At 36.9% G+C, this 24,476-nt stretch overlaps 1 protein-coding gene across 3 annotated transcripts in view; it reads right to left on the reverse strand.

The window, feature by feature from the left end:
* Nucleotides 1–546: 546 nt before the first annotated feature.
* The window catches only part of LOC147516350 (haloacid dehalogenase-like hydrolase family protein), a 37,352-nt gene continuing 13,422 nt past the window's right edge, over nt 547–24,476 (reverse strand). The window contains exons 10-29 of one of the 3 annotated variants that reach the window (XM_086588992.1): nt 21,949–22,027; nt 20,882–20,942; nt 20,711–20,786; nt 19,623–19,733; nt 18,566–18,661; nt 16,925–17,047; nt 16,451–16,648; nt 15,911–16,015; nt 15,554–15,618; nt 13,060–13,153; nt 11,062–11,219; nt 10,118–10,167; nt 9,906–10,027; nt 9,690–9,797; nt 8,981–9,073; nt 5,780–5,816; nt 3,321–3,568; nt 3,044–3,193; nt 1,848–2,030; nt 547–1,145 (exon numbers count right to left, since the gene is read on the reverse strand). In XM_086588992.1, coding sequence (XP_086445118.1) covers nt 1,872–2,030; nt 3,044–3,193; nt 3,321–3,568; nt 5,780–5,816; nt 8,981–9,073; nt 9,690–9,797; nt 9,906–10,027; nt 10,118–10,167; nt 11,062–11,219; nt 13,060–13,153; nt 15,554–15,618; nt 15,911–16,015; nt 16,451–16,648; nt 16,925–17,047; nt 18,566–18,661; nt 19,623–19,733; nt 20,711–20,786; nt 20,882–20,942; nt 21,949–22,027 — 2,133 coding nt within the window. In that variant the 3' untranslated portion in view covers nt 547–1,145; nt 1,848–1,871. Of the gene's footprint in view, nt 1,152–1,847; nt 2,031–3,043; nt 3,194–3,320; nt 3,569–5,779; nt 5,817–8,980; nt 9,074–9,689; nt 9,798–9,905; nt 10,028–10,117; nt 10,168–11,061; nt 11,220–13,059; nt 13,154–15,553; nt 15,619–15,910; nt 16,016–16,450; nt 16,649–16,924; nt 17,048–18,565; nt 18,662–19,622; nt 19,734–20,710; nt 20,787–20,881; nt 20,943–21,948; nt 22,028–24,476 lie in introns of all 3 variants that reach the window. The other 2 variants (XM_086588991.1, XR_015211020.1) reach the window with 2 other exon arrangements.

Below are 24,476 nucleotides of genomic sequence, written 5' to 3' on the forward strand. Positions count from 1 at the left end.
AGTTATATCTTCCAGACTTTTCTTTTAATAGTTTGGTCGAGATGTAGTTATGCCTTATTATCAGCTAAAGTGCCATATCAATAACTTTAAGAGAGAACCTGTCATACTCGACAGCTATGCAGTTCAAAGCACAGGCGCTAGCTAGGCGCGGAGGTGATTATGTAGGAGCTAGCATTCCGCCTTAAGCGCGAGGCGTTAGGGGTGAGCCTAGAGCCTTAGTGTGCTTTTGAATGCGTACCTTGACATAGGTACAACCAGAAAGAGGTTAAACAATTGAATTAAGAATCAGATGAGACATGGACTCATGACCCAGAATCCTATAAAATTGTTCATATGGGCAACAATTTAATATGACTAGGCTTCCAAGCTTCAGCAAATGCATAGCGTTGTATATATATAACCCACCAAATGGCAGCCGAAATTCAGACAGAATTGAAGGAGTTAACTTCAACACTGGTTTCATGGATTAGGTGACACAGGAGGCGTTTCACAGGGCATCTCTAATTATAATAACATTACATCTAAATGTTATTATAATAAAGTTAATAAGCATAACCAACATTATCTTGACCATTATGCGGTATGAGCTGTATAACATAGAAGTTGTCCGCAGATTGTTTATATCTTGATTGTATTTAGTTGCTTGGTATGTACATAACCAGAATGTTGCTCAGCGTCGACAATTTAAATTATATTATCCTAAACATCAGCTAAACCAAACACTTACCCATCAATTAGTTGAAGGCATGTGCAGGCAGGGCAGGTGCTTTGGTCAGACTTCGCTCTCATACTGGGTCTTGTCATGAAAAATTCAACTGATCTGTAATGCATATTCGCTAGAACTCTGTACCGAGTGACCATTCTATTATGTCCACCTTGGCTAACTCCTATATCAATGAATTGCCTAATGTATAGGATTATGGCGTAGGACTGTAGGGGAAAATATAAAACATGACATGACAACGCTGACTGTCCCAGCCTGTGAAGTTGGATCGACTGTTGAGACTGCAACAGGTAGAGTTCATTTGACTGTTACCTCTGATGCAAGAAATAATTTCAGCTCAAACAAAATGCCCTCTGATCCCTTGTAGGTGGCCGTTGAAAATGACAAGCTGGATGATGAGTCCTTACACTCCTCCGTTCATCTGCCACTATTTTGTATGTCAATTTAGTATAGAATCACAAATATATGATGTTATATATAGCAGAAAGGTAACATGGCAAAGGCTTGCATGTTCCTACCAGTGACTGAGCGCGTGTGTTGGTGCATGTATGGGTGTGGGGGGTTAAAGAATCTGTGAAAAATAATTTCTTACATAGGCTTTGTGCTAAGTAATCGCATGGAGATACTGAGAACAACATCAAGCAATTTACACAAATGATGCAGATGTACAGCATATCGTGCACTCTTGGGCAGAAAGGTATCTATTGTACCTGGGGATCTGATATTTGATTGAGTATCTCGGATTTGGAATCAAATAGGACAGACTCTAATACGTAATAACAAATGCAGACACTATCTTTTACTCGCAACAAATTCACATACCCCAAATTTGGATCAGTCTCATATTTGCTGCTTATAAATTCAGCAATCCTTGTAGTTCTATGGCTTTATCTTGCTTTTTCAAAGTTTAAATAGGAATTTTCGATGAGAACAGAAACGCAATGATTTCAGATCCCAAAAGTAAAAAAAAGCACGGAGGTTAAATGATTTAGTGAATTGTCTATTAATGCTGAAGTCAAACTGCGATAAAGTCTAATTTTGGGTCAAGCAACCCATCGCCAAACCTACCCTAACTCAAATGCTTAGAAATTCAAGTAACAAGGATGCAAGAGGAAGTTCTTACCATATATACACACGACCATTGGTGTTAACGGGCAGCTGATAGGCCACCTGTGGAAACTTTAGGCTTTACAGCAAATGGAAGAGTGATTTCTGCAGGGATGGAATTCTCTTCTTCCTCCTTGAAGGGTACTTCAAAGGACAGAGATTGATACAGGCATACCTCATCCTCCTTGCAGTAGTAAACCTGACAAATACAAATCAAGATGGGTTTACACGTGAAAAGGATCAACTCATAAAGGAATTTTTCTTTCTTTTTTCTTTAGCACATTAACAATGAATGGAATACAATGCATTCGTTAGTCGTTACACATGAGGTGAATAGGCGTCTAAATGGAAACTAAGGCATCCCAACAAGATTTCCACCCCTTAGCCATTATCATACGCTGTTCCACCTCTTGCTCCCTTAACAATGAGCTAGGTAAGCATAAAACCAAGACTTCAAACCCAACACATATTAACATCGAGTTTAAATATGTTTTTAATAACAATTTTCTAATACTGATTTCTGATAGCTAACTAGTATTGACACACAATGTTAGGGAGCATTGTTAAACACTATAAAACAGATTGTGCCGAGGCAAATGTTAAGATTACTTGAATTAAGTTTGGACTTGAGACCGATATACTAAAAGTTGACATCTTTGCACTAAGTGCGACTCTAAGAGGTTTATGCCTCTCAAAAAGTTATTATATGTTGGAACTTGGTAAATGCAGGATCAATCCCGAGTCATTAAAGCTGTAATGTTTTACCACTTTATATTCAGTTATATTCAATGAGGATGGCACCATACTATGTTGGTAAACTTGTTTTGCGCTTAGAATTTTCAATAACAATGTTAGCATGTTTCCATCCTCTTACAATCACCTAATGAGAAAATATTGACAAAAAATGATTCCCCTAGAGTCCCGACAAAGTAGCACAGAACTCACGGAACATTAATTTAAAACACCATGGGCATTTATAAGCAGAACTTCAATGCTAGATTACTATTTTTAAAAGGGTGAACTAGTGTTACACCCCCCCCCCACTAGATGGGAAATTAGGGTCTCCCCCCCAAATACACACAAAAATAATTCGGTCAACCCAATTTGACTTTTTTTTGGTTAACCCTTTTTAAAATCAGAGATTTTAAAAATAGTTAGGTACTGAGAACCAATTCTTTTCATCTCTGTACAAAAATTCATTAAGAGGCAAACCTTGCAGTTTATTCTCCCGATGGAAGGTGTGGAAGAAGATCTCTTGAAATAGAGTGAGGCAGATCCCTCCGGACTGAGATTTCCATCCAAGGGTTGAATGAGCACTACATTATCTGGCTCGATTTCTACATTGAATTTACTGCGAGCTTCCTGCACTTGGAAATAACAAACAAAGACTAAACCATGCTAGACTGAATGAACTTCCAGTTAATTAACTGATATTCGAGAAAGCAAGCAGACGTTGATAGCTGTACAATAAATTCAGTCAAGAGAAGACCTTCGAGAAATGATATCCTTCTGGCACCGATATTTTAAGATGCAAGTTGCCTTCTTTAGATGAAACACCATCAACTATGATGGTTTGTGTGTCAGCTAATGACCGCCTTCGAAGGCGTTTTAAAGATTTTGATTTTGGTGCAGGAGGCTTTACTCCTTTCAGCTCTAATGTCAGGACTTCAGCAACCTCATCAGACAAGTCTAAATATCTAATCACACTGTTGTTTGTGTCCGCTATGAAAATCTTTCCTGCAAGATACAGATGCAATCCTTTCAATTCTAGCTTATTAATACAACTAGTAGAAGCAAAGGAGGAGAGCAATAGCGGGTCACATCTCCTTCATGAAAATTGCTTACGTAAAAAAATCTCTCAATTGCCACATTGGTTGACAAACCATGGATATTAGGTAGTTAGTGGAAAATGATAATTTACCAATAGGGTCAAGAAGTGATGTAGAACATTAAGTTGAGTCCAAGCCCATGGGTCGTAAGCCCATTAGTTTAGTTGCTACTTTATTGTTATTAGTATAAATAAGAGGCTTGTAATTAGGGTTGGGGGTGTTGAAGTTTATGAGTTGTGAGATTCAATAAAAGAGAGATTTTTAGGTTTTCTTTTAAACGAAACATGTGAATATTCATACAGGGAGGACAACCTCGAGTTGCTTTGTTATTCATCATAATAACAATAAAAATTGATTATTTTTCAAGAAACAATTCGCAGTAAACAGTAACCAGGTGAACAGTAACACGTTAAATAGTGTTTTGGTGAACAGTACTCATGAATAGTAATCCCGTGAATCAATCTGCTCCGATACCAAATAATGTAGATTTTGACTGGCGGAAGTTTCAATTAAATAAAATCTACACTTTAATTGAAACACAAATTAAAAAAAACCTAAAAATCTCTCTTTTATTAAATCTCACAACTCATAAACTTCAACACCCCGAAACCCTAATTACAAGCCTCTTATTTATACTAATAAAACAATAAAGCAGCGGCTCACGACCCATGAGCTTAGACTCGACGTAATGTTCTACATCAAGAAGTCTATAAAAGGCCATAAAATGCACAGAAGAACACATTTTTAAACAAACTTAACAGAATGCAATCCACCTATACAACTTAACTTTGTGAGTCTTCAACTTTTCTTTTTAAGACATCCGGCTCCACAAGAGATTGGGTATCTTTAATTGGTCTCTCTAGCTCTCCTTATTGGTTCATCAATAAATGCTGATTTGAGGCAGTCACACCATGATCCGTGTTTGCGTCATCAATGAGGAGCATCTCAATAGCAACACATTTTTTAATTCATTCCCCCGACAAGTCCGAGTTGTAATTTATTTGTTGAGTTTGAGAGGTTTCTCTATTAAGAGTGTTATTCTAATTGTGGGGTGTGAATCAGGGAATCGAACCCTAGTTTCATTTAATACGTGAAAATTCTTCCAGATGTCTACATTCTTGATCTATAAAGGATCAAATACAAATGAATTACTGTTGAGATTATAATCATATATCGGGTGTCTAAGGCCTTGCAAATCAAATATATAATTCTAGAGGTCTCTCCACTTAACGTCTTAACACCAATTGGCTTTAAGTTGGATGCTCATCTTTAATATGGTATCAAAGCAGGCTATTTCTCTGGCCTAAAGGACCCATGTTACTCCCTATCACCCGTTTAAAAATTGTCAATGTGTTGGGCTCAAGATACACCACAAGTGAGGGGGGCGTGTTGAGATTATAATCCCAGATCGGGTGTCAGAAGTATTGCAATCAAATTTATAAATCCTAGAATCCACTTGACACCAAGTGGTTTTAACTTCGATGCCTATCTTTAATAATTACAACAACATGGAAAGGTTGAGCGTACCATCTTTAAAATACCATATACAGTAGTATGTACGAGAAGCAGCTGGACAATACACCAAATCAACCAAAAAAATAATTTCGTATAAACCATATCTACTTTTGGACTCTTTTGGATAATAGAAACTTAATTCTAATGTTTGAGAAAGTTATTCTTCTTAACAACCACTCCACTCAAGAAGCAGTAGCTAATGGAGAGGTGAAAATATATATGAATGGAAACAAGGGTATAACAGTGGGCAGCATATGCCTAATAACACCACGGAGGAAGGCACAACCTTCGAACTCACACCCCAGCCTTTTTCTAAGCAGTAGCATTAGGCTGAAAATTTTCATTCCCTACCTCTAAGAATCTACTGAACTGATACCATAATGGAAAACACTATCACAAACCCGAAGTGATGGAGAGGCGCAACAATGAGTATCAAATGGGACCACAGGTCTGACATGAGGCTGGCTGAGGACAAGCCTAACCCTTTTTTTTAATAGGCATTATGAGGTGCTCAATATCCAGGTCGCAGGCACTCAGTTGACATTCACTCCAAAAAACAAAGTGCTACTAAAACTAGAATATGCAATGAGAAAGATAGAATCACCATTTCCTGCTTCAGCAATTCCTGATGGCTCTGAAAGCTGCAGCAACAATATATACATCCAAAGAAAAATTTTATGTTAGTTGGAGATAACAGGGAGCATGGTTGCAGCAAAGGAAACCAGTGTCAGTAACATCTTCACCATAATCATATGGGCCTTACCATGTTAGTCAGCAGCAACACATGGGCATCAATTTTATGCTTAGTTCATAGACAATCAAGTACACAAGATAAATAAGTATTGGCAAATATCGGATTCTTAGAACATGGATCATGCTTCTCAAAAAAACAAAATGGGGGAAAAAAAGTCAGAGAAAGTTAATACTATGTTATTTGCTTTACAAGAACCTTACAGACTCTGTCGTGTTCATTAGTCGATGATGGTGTATGTATATACTAAATTTGGAGTAAGGATTTTGGAAACTGTGTTTGCCAAAACTTATTGCAACTGACTCATTCATGGAATAGTTGATGTCATATACAGCTATAGCATAAATTATCTATTGAGTGAGTGAGCAAATGCTACCTGCATGAAGACTCAAGATCAAACACCAGGAGATTGTAAGCACTAATGCACAAATAGGATATGAACGCATGCGGAAGAATGTTAAACTGGTTATTGGTAAGCCACTATGACAACCGACTAGAAACTCACAATTTCAGTTATTGGTAAGCCCTGTAATTTACGATTTATAACCAAACATCTAGACACATGAAATCCTTTCCCTAAAACACAATTTTAACTTAACAGTCAGCCAGTTTTGGGCAAAGGGCCTTCAAGTTTATTTATAACCTTAAGTGACAGGAAAACTTAAACCCTATATTCTAATGCATATAGGAAAGTAGATATGTAAAAATAAAAATAAAACTAAAAATTTGAGATAACAATATAAAAGCTGAAACTACTAGCGAGTAGCGATACTAAGCCCAACTAATTAGGTCTCCCATTTGGCTTCAAATTGGGGGAAATTATAGTTAACCTAGAATGTGCATCAAGATTTGTGAAGAATTGATCCAGGTGCTACCTTTCGTGTATGTCACAAGTCCACCCCTATATGTTGGATAATACTAAATTACATTTAGTGATCATGACATAAGATCAGTTAAAACTGAACTAAGTACATTTTGTGATCACTGATCAGGGATATCTGGTGTTCCTGCCTTTAGATTTGCAAGAGTATATCAATGTGTCATTGATGTATTTACTGTGTACTGTTTGGTGCCTTCTTTATTAACAATAACATCTCAAACCAACAAAAAATTGGAAGTTACAACTTACAAACCCTACACGGGTATGATAGATACTTTCCAGGTATAACTGAACATAATGGAGGATTTTGAATGAAGACAAAGATGAAGTTAATTTGATTATTTTTTGAGGTGAATACATCAACCTATTGAATGGGTTTAAACAGAAAATTCAAATAAAGTGAATAAAGAAACTGACCTAATCAAATCGGCAATTATAAGTAGGATCTCAGCGAGATTAGACTATACTAAGACATGATCATTCCAGAAAATTAATCCAATTTCAATTACAACTAATCACTCTCTGACTCTCGTAAACTTTTTAGGGGCATTCAACTCAAAACCAATTGGCGATGAGTGAAGAGGCCAAAGAACTTTTATACTATACTGCAAGGCCTTAAACATCCCATGTGGGACTATACTAACATCTCAATACAACCCCTCACGTGTGGATTTACTTGAGCCTAACACATGGACAACATACTTCGGTGACGTGGAGTAAACGGGCCGTTTGGGGGAAATACAATAGTCCGCTCTAATACCGTCTTAAACTTTATAGGGGCATCCAACTCAAAACTAATTGGTGATGAGTGGAGAGGCCCATGAATTTAATAATAGTACAACAAGGTTTTAAACTTCCCATGCAGGACTATACTAACATTTCAGCAGATGTGGCCGCATGATAACAAGAAAGCATTATGCTGTTATGCACATCCTGTATATACCAAAAGTTCCCATATATGATTGCAAATGTTTCACGCTCTTCTTGCTAAATATCTAAATCAATATTTCATTTCGATCCAGGTCAACCGGTTGATTAGAAAGAGAGGCTACGTGTTCAGCTTACAGGTATCTTCCTCTTTGATTTAGTCTAACATTCTCAGAACGAAATATTCTTGAACCCTCTTTACCCAGGATGCTAGCAGTGTGCTAAACTGACAACAAGATGAACAGTTTCTTTTCTTCTCTTCCACTGCCTCTTCAAGCCCAGGCGGCCAACACATTAGCTGAGAAGCATAACACGTTGTGCCTCACCTTGCCCCTGACAAAATAGCATTTGAGAACTGCAGGTTCGCCGGAACCTAACTGTCTTAGATAAACTCCTCCAGCAATCTTCACCCAATTGATCCAGGCAACTTCCAACATCCCCCTAAAGGTATCACAGTCGCCTACATTTCACCTTGTCCCCACTTATCCATTATTGGTACTACGCAAAAATACATCGCCAATTAAAGACCTCTGGTCTTGAACAGCAAAACCTAAACTACGTAGTCCTAAATACTTGGCACACCCTTCACTCCTATGGGCAAGACATTTCCATGTTCACCTTAATCATTACTATATAAAAACTGAATAAGTGTAACACTTCACGCAACTTTGGTTGCTTCACTTCCACCCAACACCTCGAGAGAGAAGGATTTCAGAGATACATTCACTGATAGATGTTGTAACAAAGTGATTAAAAAGAGATACCATGCCATGATGAAGCTTGGGGATGTCCATTAATTTTTTGGGCCTGAATTAACAAGTCTCAATATAGTTTTACGCGATGTATATATGAAAAAAATAAATTAGGCTACTTATATACATACTTTCTAGACATGCCGAGTTTAAGCAAAGAATACCATAACTTTAATAAACAACCATAAACATATTAAAAGATATATACGACATGTTCACAATTTGATTCAATGACACCCACACCCTCCCAAGTATTCTATGTGCAATTTAATTGTTTCATATATGCCAACCTCACATGCGTTGTAGTAAACATCAACTTAAAATACAACAATGATACAGTCACATAAGCATGCTCAAACTAAAAACATAAGCATTCTCTAATAATATCAGACAGATTAGGAGTATATATGCAATATGCCTATCAAGTCCTAATAAGGAATAGCAGAAGCTTTTGAATAAAAACTAAAAACAACAAGATGAGAAACAATTTCAGACCTGCGCTGATAGGTTCAATCCATCCTTGAAACCAGCGTGCCCATTACCAGCTAGTGTCACAACCCTATTACTAGTTGGATCCAGTTTCTTTATCTGTCAATACAAAATATGATTCGGTGTACGAAGTGAGTATCATTCAATGTTCAGAGTTAATAGTAATTCATTTACTAATCAAGTAATCATACTATACGAAGATAAGAACGAGGACCAGCAAGTTTACTGGTCAAAGACTCTAGATAGTTTCTTCCATTATGGGAAAACAAAAATAACAACAGTAAAATTGTATTGTTGTTAATGGAGAAGAAGTTTGGAGAGAAAAGAGAGAAAAAGACGACCCGGCCTCATTAGTTTCGGCCTTGTATGTTGTATACTTGTATCACTTCGGTATATATATACGAAAAATAAGAGTTTAGAATAATAAAAACTTCCCAACAAATTCGGGGGGACTTGCGCCCTATAGCCCCTTGGGAGATGTCACTTAGAACTCTAACAGCAACATCACTGACGCTTTTCATGAAGTCACTATTCTTCAAATATTGTTTAAAAATAAGAAACAATATAACAAAAACGGGTAATTTTGGGTAAAAGCTAAAATCACATCTCCTGTTTTGATAGCATGAAGACCACATCTTGTGATGATTGCTTGCATAGTTAGTTTAGCACTCTGACTGCTGTGTAGTGTGTGTGCAGTAGAGTGATGGAACACTACCTTGTGATTATATGAATCAGCAATAAATATTTGACCATCCTTTCCACATAAGACACCTAAAGGATGTTGGAGAAGTACATCAGAGCCTACCCCATCGTGATCTCCAAACTGCAAAGACAACACTACTATGTAAGGTATCTTATTCTAGTTCAGCATTCCATCACTATATTTTTTTTTTTCTGCAAGTTCAGCATGAAAAAAGTCAGAGTTCAGTACCCGAAATAAATTTTCTGCGAAAACGGGATCACCGCCAGCTAGTGACCTTGATCCTCCCGTTCTTAGATCAACCGCCCTTATAGAGCTACTCTCACTGTCAGCAACATATATCTCCTTGAAATCTACAAATAAACACAATGTTAAAGCTATTGAAAGAAATTACCGGAAAAGCATGAAGTCCTGTTCATCAAAATAAGCCTGCAACATATTACCAGGGGATAGGGAAATTCCAGATGGCTGTGCAAATGATGTGCTTTTAGAGCTATATCAAAAACAAAAAAAACAAAAGGAAAGATTAATGGTTAATGATATTTTCAAGCTTCACGGATTCATACACAAATATGAAGTTCAAGACCTATGACGGGAGAAGCATACTTAACTTAGAATTTGTAAAAACTATCAAACGGAAAACATGAAGCTACAGAAGATTTACCCTCATTTGTTAAGGTATATATGGATAAGTCTAGAATGACTGCCAAATGTTACAAATTTGATCGCAAGTTAAAGAGACTTTCATCACTATGTTGAACTTAACACAACATAGTGATGAAATGTCTTTACCCCACAGTAACATAATTATTATTCATCCAATGTTTTTAGAACTCGGTTATCAATGAGCAAGAGACAAGGGAGCACCTAACCAAAATATGCATGTCTCCATGTTTGATAAAGCATAATCCAATTATTGAAACATACAGATCACTTGGAGAATGTTGAGAAACATAGGCCACATCAGACATGTGCGGCCTAGCATCATGTATATTCTTGGCTGCTCCACTCACAGCCAATTGATTTGAGTGGAATGCTCCAAAGTTAATTAAGAATAATATAATTACGACATGGGGTTTTAGTTCCCATTTGGTTGAGACAAGCCGAAATATTGTTAATTATGTACTCTATTATTGGACAATTTGTATTCAAAAAAAAAAAAAAAGAATACGTTTACATATAATTTAAAGTGTGGACATTAACATCATGATATTTTTTGCATAAAAAAAAAGGAAAAAAAAAAACAAGTGACTTGGATTTAGAATTGGTGATGTCCTACATAAAACTTGTGGCTCTATTTGGAATTCGTTATAAAATATTCCCAGTATGTGAAAGAACAGAGCATCAACTAAAGAATGAGGAAAGAATCTGGCAGACCATAAATTACCTTGAACCATTCAAATTTCTTTCATAACCATCACCACAGAAAACTCTGGTGGCACCATCTATTGTGTCATGTTGCCAGATTTGATGCTGACCAGCCATTGCAATGTAAACCATCTCATTGTTGGAGTCAAAGGAAACGTCCCAAGGAGAGTTGAGAACCTTTAAAAATCATGTTTAGTCGGATATATTTTTCTAAAATATTTAACCCAAAAGAATGAAAATGAAAACAATAATAAAATTACGAGCAATTCAATAACATGGGACTCAAATGACTATGACATATGATAAGCACCTAAAACTATATAATACACCATTTAATAGTATTTTATTTAGGCCAATTATGTTAATAATATTGTGGATTTATCACTATTTACTTGCTTCGTTGGTTACAAGCTTTGGGGTTGTTAAAGTGTGGAAATTAAGTCAATTTGCATGGAAAATGAGCTAAAGTTGGATTGCTAGAGAAGCCCAAGTCTCAATGAGAATAGACCGAAAAGAGCCCAAGTCAATGCAGTCAAAGAAAAGTCAACCTAGTTAGCAAATTCAAACGGGTATAACTTTGGGCTTAGAACTCGGATGGAGGCCCATTACATATCAAAATGACTGACCGGCCTGGAAAAGAGCTTTCTAATGGTATAAGTCCCGTCCTCACAAGGGTAGTAAAAACTAGTGAAAAGGGTAGAACAGTAATTTCAAGGATTTTGGTTTGCATGGAAATTTCTAGAATGGATCCTAACCCAACTTAAGGGCCCAAAATTTGGCCCCCAATTAGGATTTCAACCCACATGTATTTCACCCTATTTGTAAACTATAAAATGATGAGTAGTAGAGCTAAAACCTTAATAATCCTTTCATTTGTTTAAGTTTTAGGGTTAGTGTTACCCTCAATTATTGTTCTTCAAGTTTTTCATCAATAAAAATCCAATTTTTATTCATTGTTGTTAGTTATGTTTTCTTTTAACTATTGTCTTGTTTGTTAGTTCTCCGATGACCATAGGCTAAATCCTTTGTTAAGGAGGGTTAAATGAAGCTTAGGTGAGGAGTTATCTCCATTAAAGTAGAATTTCTATTGTGTAGATTAAAATTAGTTCGTTCTTTACATTATTCTAGACATAGTTGATGTAGAAAATGAACTAGGAAATAAGAAGTTTTCCTAGAGATGTTAGATTTTCTTGTTTCTACATGCTAGTGGTATTTGATATAGAGATAGAGAAATACTACTAGGGGTCACTAAAAAAGGTTGCATCTTTAAATTTAAACTTTGTAGATTAATGAAAAAGATGTAAACTTGCAATGAATGTTTACTATTTTAATAATGGATTTTTACTATTTTAATGAAGGTATTGAATCTAATAAGTGGATTTTAATTCTCTTCATCATTCTTTCTAGCATTTGATCGAGTTCTTAAATTTAGTTCAGCCAAGTTGATTTGATTTAGTAGTTTAATAGTCCAGGGCCATAAGCTAAGATTAGTTGAGGTGCGCATAAGCTAGCCCGGACACCCGGTTAGCCAAAAAAAAAACAGTAGTTTAATAGTAGAATAACAAAATTCACAAAACCAAATCCTCCCTCTTTTTCCCAAATTGATTCTCTTTTAGTTAGTTTTTAAATTCCCTAGTTTTGAGGTGGGTAGATGCCCTTGCTCCCTTTATACTCCAACGAAATTTTTGGAGTGAGGTAATTGATTAAACATCGAGTTAGTGTGTGTGTTTTGTCCTAAGTTACATTGACACGGATACACAGATAGGAAATGTCTGACAAGGTGAAATATCAAAAATTGATGTACATCACATACAATATGTATCCAACACGGACATGTGGACACGTATCCGACACAGATTTATTTTTGAAATATGGAGTGTCCATGTTACATAGGTTTTGTCTTTTCATTACATAAACATCAAATTCAGTTCTATCAACATACACGGAATATTTCATTACAACTTAGAACAATACACAACTTAAAGAAAGAACAGGTAATATGTTCTATAAAACTTGCCTGACTAGTCCCTTTTTCTCCTCCTTCATAGTCTGATCCTTTCGTTCCATTTCCAGCAAGAGTCCGCACAGATTCATTAACAAAATCAATTTCCCTAAGAAATCAAGAGAAAATACATAATTAAGCACACAATTACTAAAAAAGAAGCCATTCCTTTACATATATTTATTTAGAAGAACACCGTGCTTCCAAAAACGAATAACCATACGATATGAATGTAGAGCACATCATATGAACTCAGACAAAGCCTACAAATTGCTTGTCTACCAATTATCAAGGGCGAGAGAAGTTTGGGGAGTGTGATTGGAGGAGTTGGGTTTGGAACAATAAACAGGAATTATTTGCGTGACCTTTCTACCAAAGCATATGCTTTAGTAAATCTACAAGGACAGGAGGTGGATTGTAAATTCTTTATAAGCGGATATGGATGATTCTATTCCAGTCAAACTGCCTTTTTGTTGGCTTGCTTTCCAGGTGAGAATTCAAACCGACAATATATTGAATGGAAGAAGTATAGAGCTAGACAATATTTGCTCCCTAATAAGAGCGTATGGATCATACTCTCCTTAGTTGTGACTTCTCAGAGCTTATTTTGGAGCTATTTTTTCTTCTTTCCATAAAACTTGGAGAACGCATACTAACATTAGGCTGGGAGGCTCTTAAATACGAAGTTAACATCTGCTTTTTAGCAAGGCAACATGGCTTGTGAAGCATCTCCCAAGAGCGATTGTATTGATCGTATGGCAGAAGAGGAATACGAGGGTGTTTGAGCAAGTACAAAAGGAGCCACAAGGTAGTGGAGGGGATCAAGGAGGACTAATATAATAGAGCGCAGTTGTTCAGAGACCGAAAGAAACCAATCAGCAAGTGGTGGAAAGGTTTTGACAAAAGAACTCCATGGAAGAACTGAGCAACATGTTCGCACAGTTTATGAAGACAGTAAGGAATGGTATAAGTATTGTTTTTAGTGATTATGCTGAGTCAGAATCGGTTCTTGAACTGACCACTTGCTTTACTTCTTGTCTTCTGACTTCCATAAAACAATAATGTCAACCGCAAAATTGGTCCTGAAACCCTTCAGGAAGAAGACTTAAAGGACGTCTATACCACTGTTTCCTGACAAAACTGAGCCTTGGCCACTTAAAAGGGGCACCATTGGCGCCTCCTTTTGTTCCTCCTGTCACTACAATTTCCAATGAAACCACCACGAAGGAGAAATCATCTCATAGGATGTGGTCGTGTATCTCCCCAATGTAATTCAGTTGCTCCTATTAATGATAACCCCAACAGGGGAAATGGCAAAGTGAATGTGGTTGTGATCACCATGGTGGACGTCCACACCACAGTTATGCATAACAGGCATTATGTCCTCCTCTTCAGTATGAACCAAGCAGTCCACATTCACCCATCCCACTTGGTAACCATTTTCCACAGAATCGTCGTCCTCGAAAGTACGATATGACATATAATTATGACGGTGGTTTGACATAATGTTCACCAGCAAGGAACCATAACCCTTAAAACAGGGTAGTGGTAAGCTTGATTGCCTTAAAAGTTTTTGTGAAGTATCAACTTGCTGATATCATGATTGACATAACCATTTTCTAAGGTAAGATAGATGTTGGTGCTTTTATTTTTAGGTCAATGAAGTAGAAAAAGATTTTGATTCCATGACTAGTGCACCCAAAGTGTGTTACATTAGCAGCCACAAACTATGTGGCTACACACTTATTTGGTGGGATGAACTGCAACTGGGTCGTTAAAAACTAGGGAACGGAAAGTTTGCACTAAGGAAGCAATGTATCATGAATTGATGAATGAATAAATTCCTAAATAATTATGAACAGGGTTTATTTTTTCTGCCTATAGAATTTACAACAGAATTTCTCTACTGTGAGTGAGTATAAGGAGCAATTCAATATTCTATCTACTGGGGATTGTCTATATGAAACCGAAGTGCGGAAGGAAGGTCATATCTCAATTGAGGATACGTCGAACACGTACAAGTATAGATTTAAATCAGAAGAATAACCGAAATTGCAGCCTCCTGTGAATACACTTTCGCAAAGCCCTCCGCACCCCCTCTGCAAATCCTGGTGTTGTTTATTCTATAAGAGTAAAATGTTTTCAATGCATAAAGATTGGCATTGTATGTCGTAATGGTAATCCTTTTTTCCGCACCAACTCGTAAAACTCTGACGGTGATTAATTAAGGACTTAAGGTTGCTCCGATTCCTGCATCAACTGGTTTTCCACACCCCTTCACTGTCGAGGTTGACTTTTCTTGGTTCGAGGGATTGATGCAAGACATCTATGCTGTCATTAGTCCCGGGATGTCCCATCTTTTTACATTCTTTTAGCCATTTTAATTATTTTCCAAATGCAACAAAATTGGGAAATTAAAATCTTGGGAGTATGAAAATCAACATCATACATAGCAGAATTTGGAACAAATAAATACTTAAGGAAAAAACATTGAGGAATAATAACGTACCTTAGAGCATGATTTTCTGTGTCTGCAACATATAGCAGATTTTTCCTTGGGTTGTATGCCAGTCCCTGCCAGATAATTTTACAACCAAAAGGTTATACGCATGTAATCAACAACAAGACATGCATAAATAAACGACGCAATCTTTAGTACAGAGCCATGCATCTCCAAGTGAGAATTAGTACATTGAATTCATTTTCTTTTTAATATTATCATAGTAAAGTGAATATATCACGGATAGTGAACTGAACCATTTAATCCCAACATCTCATATGTAACATTATAATTCCATACTAATATATTGCTAACTTAGGGGGGGAAATCACGGATATTCAAAAAGCTCCTGATATATAAAATTACCTGAGGGCGATTGAAGGTGGCATCATCAAAACTACCATCTTGTAGCCCCTCCTCTCCGGTACTCCCAATTTGAACAATAAAGCTGCCATCGAGGTCTGTTACCACCTAGCTTCCAAATACGAAAGTGAAAGAAATTAAATTATATATAAATAAAATTCCTTAAAAAAAGGTATAAGTTTATATAGTCAAAATCTCATTCTCATATTCTCATGAAAAAGAATTCTAGTGAGCTCTTTAAACTTACCTACTTTCATATTCTACTTTTTTTGATGAATTCTCATATACTCATATTGTTCATTACAGACTTATACTGGCCAGAACCTTGTAATTGCATATAACTGTATATATGCTACCCTCTTTTTCTCATTTACAAGAAAGTTTCTCATATAACCTTAATCGTCAAAGCGGAGGTTTTGATAATTTTACTTCATTATCAAAATACATCTAGACTTTTTGAAAGCTTACATGGGCATTTCTGTAAATATACATCATAAGTATAAGCATTACATTTTAGAAGAACATAGAAGTGAGATAACTAACAATGCGATTATGGTTACTGTCTGAGATAAACAGCCTATTGTTCAAGGCATCAACTGCAAGCTTCCCCGGAAATTTCAATGGCGATGTCAACAAACGAGGATCATTATCCTTTTCCAAAGACAAGGAAAGAGGAGTGTTCTCTAACATCTTCTTTTCACCATAAAACAGAAGAGCTGCTTCCAACAAATCGTCAAGATCCTGATAAAACACCTAGCACTTATTAGTAACTTCCATTAACTTCTTGCAACTCATTAAACTAAGATTGTCACAAAGAATCAAATGCGAAGAACAAATTCCTTCCAATTGAAATGGGTACTAGATAAGTTTCTAATGAGAGTCCAAAATGGTTATACTATAACCATCAAAATCTTCACAAAGACCTAATATTTTATGTCATCCAATTGACAATGCACTAATAAATGATAAACGGACTTTGCAAAGATGCATAAAACATCTATAGGATGGCACTAATACCTTCCGATGACCTTCGCCTGCTATTTGAGCCAAGAGCTTACCACTAGGACTAACAACAGCAAAGGTAGGCCATGAACTTACACCGAGTTCTCTCCATAAATTCATATCTCCATCGTTGACAACCTGTGTCATGTATAGGTCTAAAGAATAAAATTAAGATGAAAATATAACTCTAACATGAGGCTTAGAAATCAAATATGATTAAATAGAAAGTACGGTACGGATAAAGTTGAGACATTAATGTTAAGAAAGAATGCAAGACAGTCAAAAATAACCACAGACACACACCGGCACAGACTAAAACAAAATTTCGAATGCATGCTACTTTCAAGAAAAGAAAAGTCAAAATCCTGATAGCGAACCTAGTAGTACGGCTCAACTTCCATTATGGAGATTGTGGGTAGGAGGTACTTTGTCTCTTTCAAATTTAGTATATGTACAATTTTGAAGCATTTTTGGTGTAACAAATGTACTATATTTATTTCACTTGGTGGTATTGGGTACACCACACTACTAGCGACACCCACACACACAAAATTAATAAGGCTAAGACACACATAAATTCTATTATCATACATCCTTAAAAGTCACAACCAGTGAATTTGTTATTGCAGGTAAATGACTTGGATCAATGATAGGAAATAACTTCAGCTATGCCGGGTGGCAGTTGTCCCATTCGCCATATGTTCTACAGAAATGATTTTTCTTTTTTCTTTTTTCATTTTTCCGTTCTTTTTTTTTTGCTGGTTACTTTATAATTATATTAAAACTGTAAAAATGTACATGTATGTGAGATTCCTGCAATAAGCAATCTCAAGTTCAATGCTGCAACATGTACAACTGTTATTATCACGCATCCTCAAATATATTGTCTAGAACCAATCAATGTGTTATTCCAGGTAAATGACTAGGATCAAATCTATAAAGGATACTCGGCCAAGATGGGTGGCGGTTGTCTCATTGGCTATATGTTCTACAGAAACAATTAATTTCTTTTCAGCTTTATTTTGTTTTACTATTATTATTTTTTATTTGCTAGATAAGTTATAAAGGGAATTTAAAGGTAAAGGATGAAACAATAAGTTATAGCTGTATTAAAACTACTAAAAGTATACATGTAAGATTTCTGCAATGAGCAATCTTAAGTTCAAGCTCAAACCTTGAAGAACCAAGACATGTTCTCATTTATTGAGTGATGCTGACGATCTCTAATAATTAATATCCAATTATTTATAAGCTTACAAAAGTTGTCATGATAAAGCAAATGCATCAACCAGATAGTAAGCAAACAACAGTAGCCAAAGCTACATTACAAAAGCTGATATTACTTTCACAGTATCATAGGGGTGGTTTCATAGAATTGTAACTAGCAAATAACCTTCAGAAACTCCCAACATATGACTATAATTACATGTCCAGTAGTTCACTATGGGACAACAAGAAGACTAAAAACATAGGTTCATATGACGTGAGCAGCAATTTGATCAAATATAATTGTTCATATGTACACGGGAATCAAACGTTCAGTATAGGTTCATATGTTCAAAAGACTAAAAGCATAAGTTCATATGTACAAGGGGATCAAATAACTCATGAGCAGCAATTTGATCAAATAAACTACGATAGAAAAGTTTGACATACTGGATGGTTGATGTTATAGCGTAACACTGCATTTCGAATGGCTTCTAGGTCTTTTTCATTGTCAAACTTTGCAGAATGCACCCCCACAACAGTGAACTGCAGAAATATACAATGCAGAAAATATTAATATAGGGAAGCATAGATTTAGTGCTTTACACTTGTATTATAAGCATTTGTGATGTTGGGTGTGTGCAATATCTTTGGTGAACTAAGAGTATCAAATTCGTGCATCCAAAGAATTACTTTCAAGGTTATCGGTAGATTACAACGACGACTATCTGTTAATCCCTCATAAACCACAAACTCCATCAATTGACATTTTCCTTAGTTCACAATATTTCAGTTACTGCTACCCAGAAATACTTAAGAATATGATAACCTTGCTGCTACATCTACTTAATAAAGTACAAAGTTTTAAGCATGACGCAGAGGGAAGAGTTCAGGAAGTCGCAATATAGCCAAATTGACTTTCCATGGTGTTATACCAGCAAGAATCGGGTGGAAAAAAAAATGGTTCAGCATCTGAAGTACGTTTAAAAGAAAATATAATTAAAGATGAAAGAAATTACAAAAAGAAAAAAGAAAAAAGAGAGCAGTATAAAGCTACAAGAGTAATTCAAAGGTCTCCGATACAAGTGTCCAACAAAAAATCCCATTCAACATGTGTGATCCACAAACCTTCACTGAAAGGTTGGCACATCAAACAACGCAAAAGCAACACCATGCTAGACAATAATCAAAGGTTGATGCATCATCCTTGATCTCTTTGAATGGATGGGTCCAAACACCGAAGGCATGTTCTCATACCAGTACCCGACTACCCATATTCACCCAGAAACCTGGGCATCCTAAAACAAAGAAATGCCTATTTTTTACAGGAAATTGCAGCAAGTATATTTTTATCTCAGAAGAATTCCCACTTAAATAAATTTGGTGCTATAATATAATATTTTGTGAAAATTAACAGTAGTTCTCATAAGAGAAGAAGTCAATTTCTTAGAGTTACAGAACACAGGAAAATCAGTTTTATGCATGAAATAAAGGAGGAGAATCTTACCGGCTGATCTTTATACTTTTTCTCCAAAAATTCTAGATCTGGCAACACATGGATACAATTTATACAACAGTAGGTCCAAAAATCCAGTAGAACCACCTTTCCTTTCAAATCCTGTCCAAACAAATGGGGAACTTTAGAAATGAAAACGATGTATGAAATGAGCATGTACTTCATAACTAAAATGATGAACTAACTTCCTTTCATTTCCAAAGAAAGTTAGGCTCTGTGTGTAAATGCAGACATGCTGGTTGCATTACTTATTAAGTTATTGCAAGTTGGAATTCCCACATTTCCTTTTAGCAAATAGTTTTTCGCTATAACACATCAAAAATAAAAAAGAATAAATGTTGGAAAGACTGGACTACAGAATTTCAGATAGTGTGGGTACAAGAAAGTTAAATTTTAACTGTTTAGCTGTCGACACAGATCTCCCTGGAAGTTTCAAGAAACTAGATGTAGATTGCATAACAGCCATTTATCCCACTTCCCTCCAAAATTCATCATGTGGTCATGCTAGAGACATAAACAGTCATGGATATTTATGAGTGGGACCCAATCACAGAAAGGGTGGCTCAGAGTAACTAATTGATGAACAAAGGGACCCCACAAATACGATCTTGCCTCCACATATGTACGGATCAAAACACAAATCAGTAGAGTAACATCTAGGATTTAATCTCACATACGATGGAACTTAAGATTTCCCAAAGCTCCCGCCAAAATAAGAACAATTGAAGCATCAGAGAGAGAGAGAGAGACTCTTGTACAATTGATTACTCGGTTACCACAATATTCTAATTACACCCAATAACCAGACACACTTAGCTGAAGTTAATTACATCAGCCTACTAAGCACCCATATATTCTAGTCCAAATTAAATGACGAACTCTCAAACAATGTTGAATCACAAAGGAACATTTATGCATCTTAAGATGTAACAAAGCATGAAATACAACGATAACACCGAAAGATGAAATTATGTGCAAACAGTAGTCTAACTTAAATAAAGAAAACTAAGAATACAAGGGTATCTTATGCGGTCTCTAACTTACACAATTCTAATTAGCATAATATATAGTAGGCTTACCCGGCGAAATTGAAGGGGGGCAGTGTTTAACCAATCGAGTTTAGATGGGAACTCTGGTACAGTAGGAGCATTCCCCCTTATACATCCATGAGAAATTCAAATCAATAGTGTTAAACATATAAACAAATCAGAAGACTAGCATAAGAACTGCATCATGAAGTTGTTATATACCTGGCCTCCACATCTGCTATATAGTTAATAAATTGTTGGATCCTTGAAGAACGGGGAACGCCTATCCTCAGCAAAATTGAGTATTGTCATGTCATGATAGTAAATAATGCAAATTGCAAATAATAAATAAATGAATAAAAGCACAGAAACAGACGACATGCTTCATGAATTCATTTACAAACTTCACTCATTAACTCATAATTTGCAAGAGTCTGAGACCAGATGTTGGGATTGGCCACGCAGGCCATATCATTGATCCCCAATATATCTTACATTCATCGACTTGCAGAAGAGCAATCATCGTCACTGGTGTTGTTACTGGACTTCTTTGTGCAATATTTAACCATCTCAAAGTCTATCCAAGAGTATATCTCCCAGTTGGAGGTTAATAAGTTCCTCAAGTATCTATATACTAAGATACACTTTTTCTGGCACTAAAAAACAATATAACATTTAGGCAAAAAACAAAGAATAGTCCAGATTGATTTCTACCACCATCGAACAGCTTCTGTGCAACTAAATTATTAGAGATGCGTATTTAAACCTTTTATTCTTTTAATTAGATATTATACCGCTAATTTACACATAGTGTAGCAAGCGGAGCTGGTTGTAGCGTCAGCTTCCGTCTAGTTAGTCATGGTCACGAATTGTCACAGTTGAGAATCGAACCTGGTCACGAATTGTCAAAAATGCACAGCCTTACCGACTGCCAATTATTTGCTAATGTTATTGTCTTACATACTTAAATTCAGTATCATAAATAACCGGACGGGTGCGGAGGGCCCAAACACGAATGCCCACGGTGCATTTCTACAGGTATGGGCAACAAATTGGAAAATCATAAGCACCATTGTCTATGCGGAAGCATGCCAAAAGTGCACTTATGAGTGCCTTTAAGACACGGGGCATATTCTAGTAATGAATAAGAATCAACCCCCCCTCCCCCTTCAAAAAAATAATAATAATAGTGATAGTGATAATAGACACATATATGAAAACGAAGGAAGTGGGTTAAACAAAACAATACAACAAAAACAAACTTTTCTGTCTAGCAAAACAATTGATACCTTGATTCTGCTCAAAAATAGGATGGCCGACCCCAAATAACAAATTTGAAATAGCTTTTGGTGAAGTATATTGCATTGCCTGCACAGAACGTACTATTTTATCCAATATATAATAGCTAAAGTAACAATTTAAAACAACACTCACATCTTCTCGTTTGATGATATCAACTATAATACTATTGTAATATTAGTCCTATTGGGCCTATACTTGGGCCCAACCTATGTACACTGTAACTCTGTTATTATAAATAGAGGATGGGTCTCCCTTTGAGACCTAACTTTTACTGTCTCTCTTTCTACATGGTATCAGAAAAAACAGGAAGAGAGAAGTAAGGAGATCAAACCCTAGTCACCACCCTTAGCCACCACCCTAGCCGCCACCCCCTTCCTTCTTCCTGGCTCGGGCGACGATATTTACTGACTTGTGCCATTGAGTCGCTCATCCGGCCGACTTCTTTGCCTCTCAATTGTTTTCCGGCGTTTATCATAGTTTTCCAGTAGGTTTCCGGCGTTTATCACATTTTTCCGGCAGGTTTCCGGCGATTATAACTTTTTTTCTCACATCAAGGTACTATTCTTTGCACTATATCCCTTATCATGACGGATAACGACTCTAAAGGTACGGATGATGTCTCCTTGTTGAATAATTTCTCTTCTTCGAAGAAAATTACTACCGCTCTTCTTAATGGGCGGAATTTCCACTCTTGGGCTCGTTCTGTTCGCTTATTTTTGGGGGCCAAAGGGAAGATGGATCGGCTTGTTCCCAACAAGATGATTTGTCCAATTAATATAGACCCTACTTACAATAGTTGGTCCATGACCAACTGTATGATTCTAAGTTGGTTGTTCAACTCTATGGAGCCTGATGTCTATGAGATGTTTACCTTTTATGAGACTGTTGAAGGTTTGTGGGCTGCTCTCTCCGAAATGTATGCTACTACGAACAATGAGGTTCGAATTTATGAGCTCTACCGTGAGTTGGGTCGGGCTACCACGGGGGCTCTTTCGTCTTAGCTTACTTTGGGTACTTGAAGAAGCCATTGGGAGGAGCTTTCTACTTACACTTCCCTATCCGATATTCTTGGTATGACACCTACTATTATGGCGGCTCTTGAGCGTGAGGAGAAACAAAGAGTTCATCGGTTCCTTATTGGTCTTCACTCGATTTTGAAGCCATTCGCGACTCAAGTTCTCAATCGCACCTCTTCCATCTCTTGGTGAGGCGTATGCCATTATTGAGAAACATGAGCGTCGTGTTCGGATTACTTCTTCTCCAGTGGTTTCTGATGCACCGTCTTCTGCTGATCAGATGGCGTTTGTTGCTACTACTCGACCCCAGGGGTCTTCCGGTGGCTTTCGTTCATTGTTCCATCCGGGAACACTTTCGTGGGCGCTTTTTGTGATCATTGCAAGGCGCAAAGTGGCCACCTTATTGATAGTTGCTATCGGTTGCATCGAGCCGTCCCAAGAGGGGTCGAGGGGCTTAGGAGGCAGCAAGCCTCGTATTGCAGCTATTGCTGATATTTCTGGTAGTCATCATTCAGGGGGAGTTTCTGAGGATTCTGGGACTTTTACCCAAAGACAGATTGATCAGCTTATGCATGCTATGTCTCTGGGGGACATCTAGTACTTTTGCCATGATCGCCGCCGGTACACCTCTTGCGTTCCATATTCGTTTCCCGCCTCCATCCGGTTGGGCCCTTGATTCGGGGCAAATGATCATATATTTGGTGAGTCTAGATTATTGTCTGATAGCACACCCTTTTCACATCATGTCCGCCTTGCGGATGGCTCATACACCACTATTACCCGTAAGGGTATTGTTCAGTTATCCCCTGCTATCTCTTTAGAGTCAGTCTTACATGTTCCTCACTTAACACTTAGCCTGTTATCTGTTAGTCGTCTTGCTAAAGATTATCACTGTTCTGTTGTTTTCTTACCCCATTCTTGTTATCTTCAGAACCTGAGTACGAGGCAGATTTTTGGCAGGGGCTATGAGCATGCGGGACTATACTACTTTGGAGATCCCCCCTTGTCGATTGCACATTTCCACCGATGATCGAGTTTGCATGCTAGTGTGTTGCCCGTGTCGGGGCCGTTATTTGTTTTCTCACGAAGTCTTTGAAAAATTGGCATGCTCGGTTGGGCCATGTCAACTTCAAGTATCTATGTACTTTATTTCTTGAATTAATAAAAGCATGCAAAATACTCTTTTTCATTGTAATACTTGTTCTTTGTCTAAACATGTAATGCGTAATTCTTATATTCCTCGCATTTCTAGATCTCCTTGTATGTTTGATGTGATTCATACGGATGTTTGGGGCCCTTCTCTGTGACCCCCTCTCGGCCATAGGTACTACGTGACCTTTATAGATGACCATACTCGGTGTACTTGGATCTATTTACTTCGCAAGAAATCTGAAGTTCTCCCTATTTTCACTCAGTTTCTCCAACTCATTAAAACTCAGTTCAATATCGTGGTTCGCGGACTTCGGTCTGATAATGCGAAGGAGTATGTTTCCAACGAA

Source organism: Coptis chinensis, chromosome 2 (genome assembly GCF_015680905.1).
Source record: "Coptis chinensis isolate HL-2020 chromosome 2, ASM1568090v1, whole genome shotgun sequence".
Lineage (NCBI taxonomy): Eukaryota > Viridiplantae > Streptophyta > Magnoliopsida > Ranunculales > Ranunculaceae > Coptis > Coptis chinensis.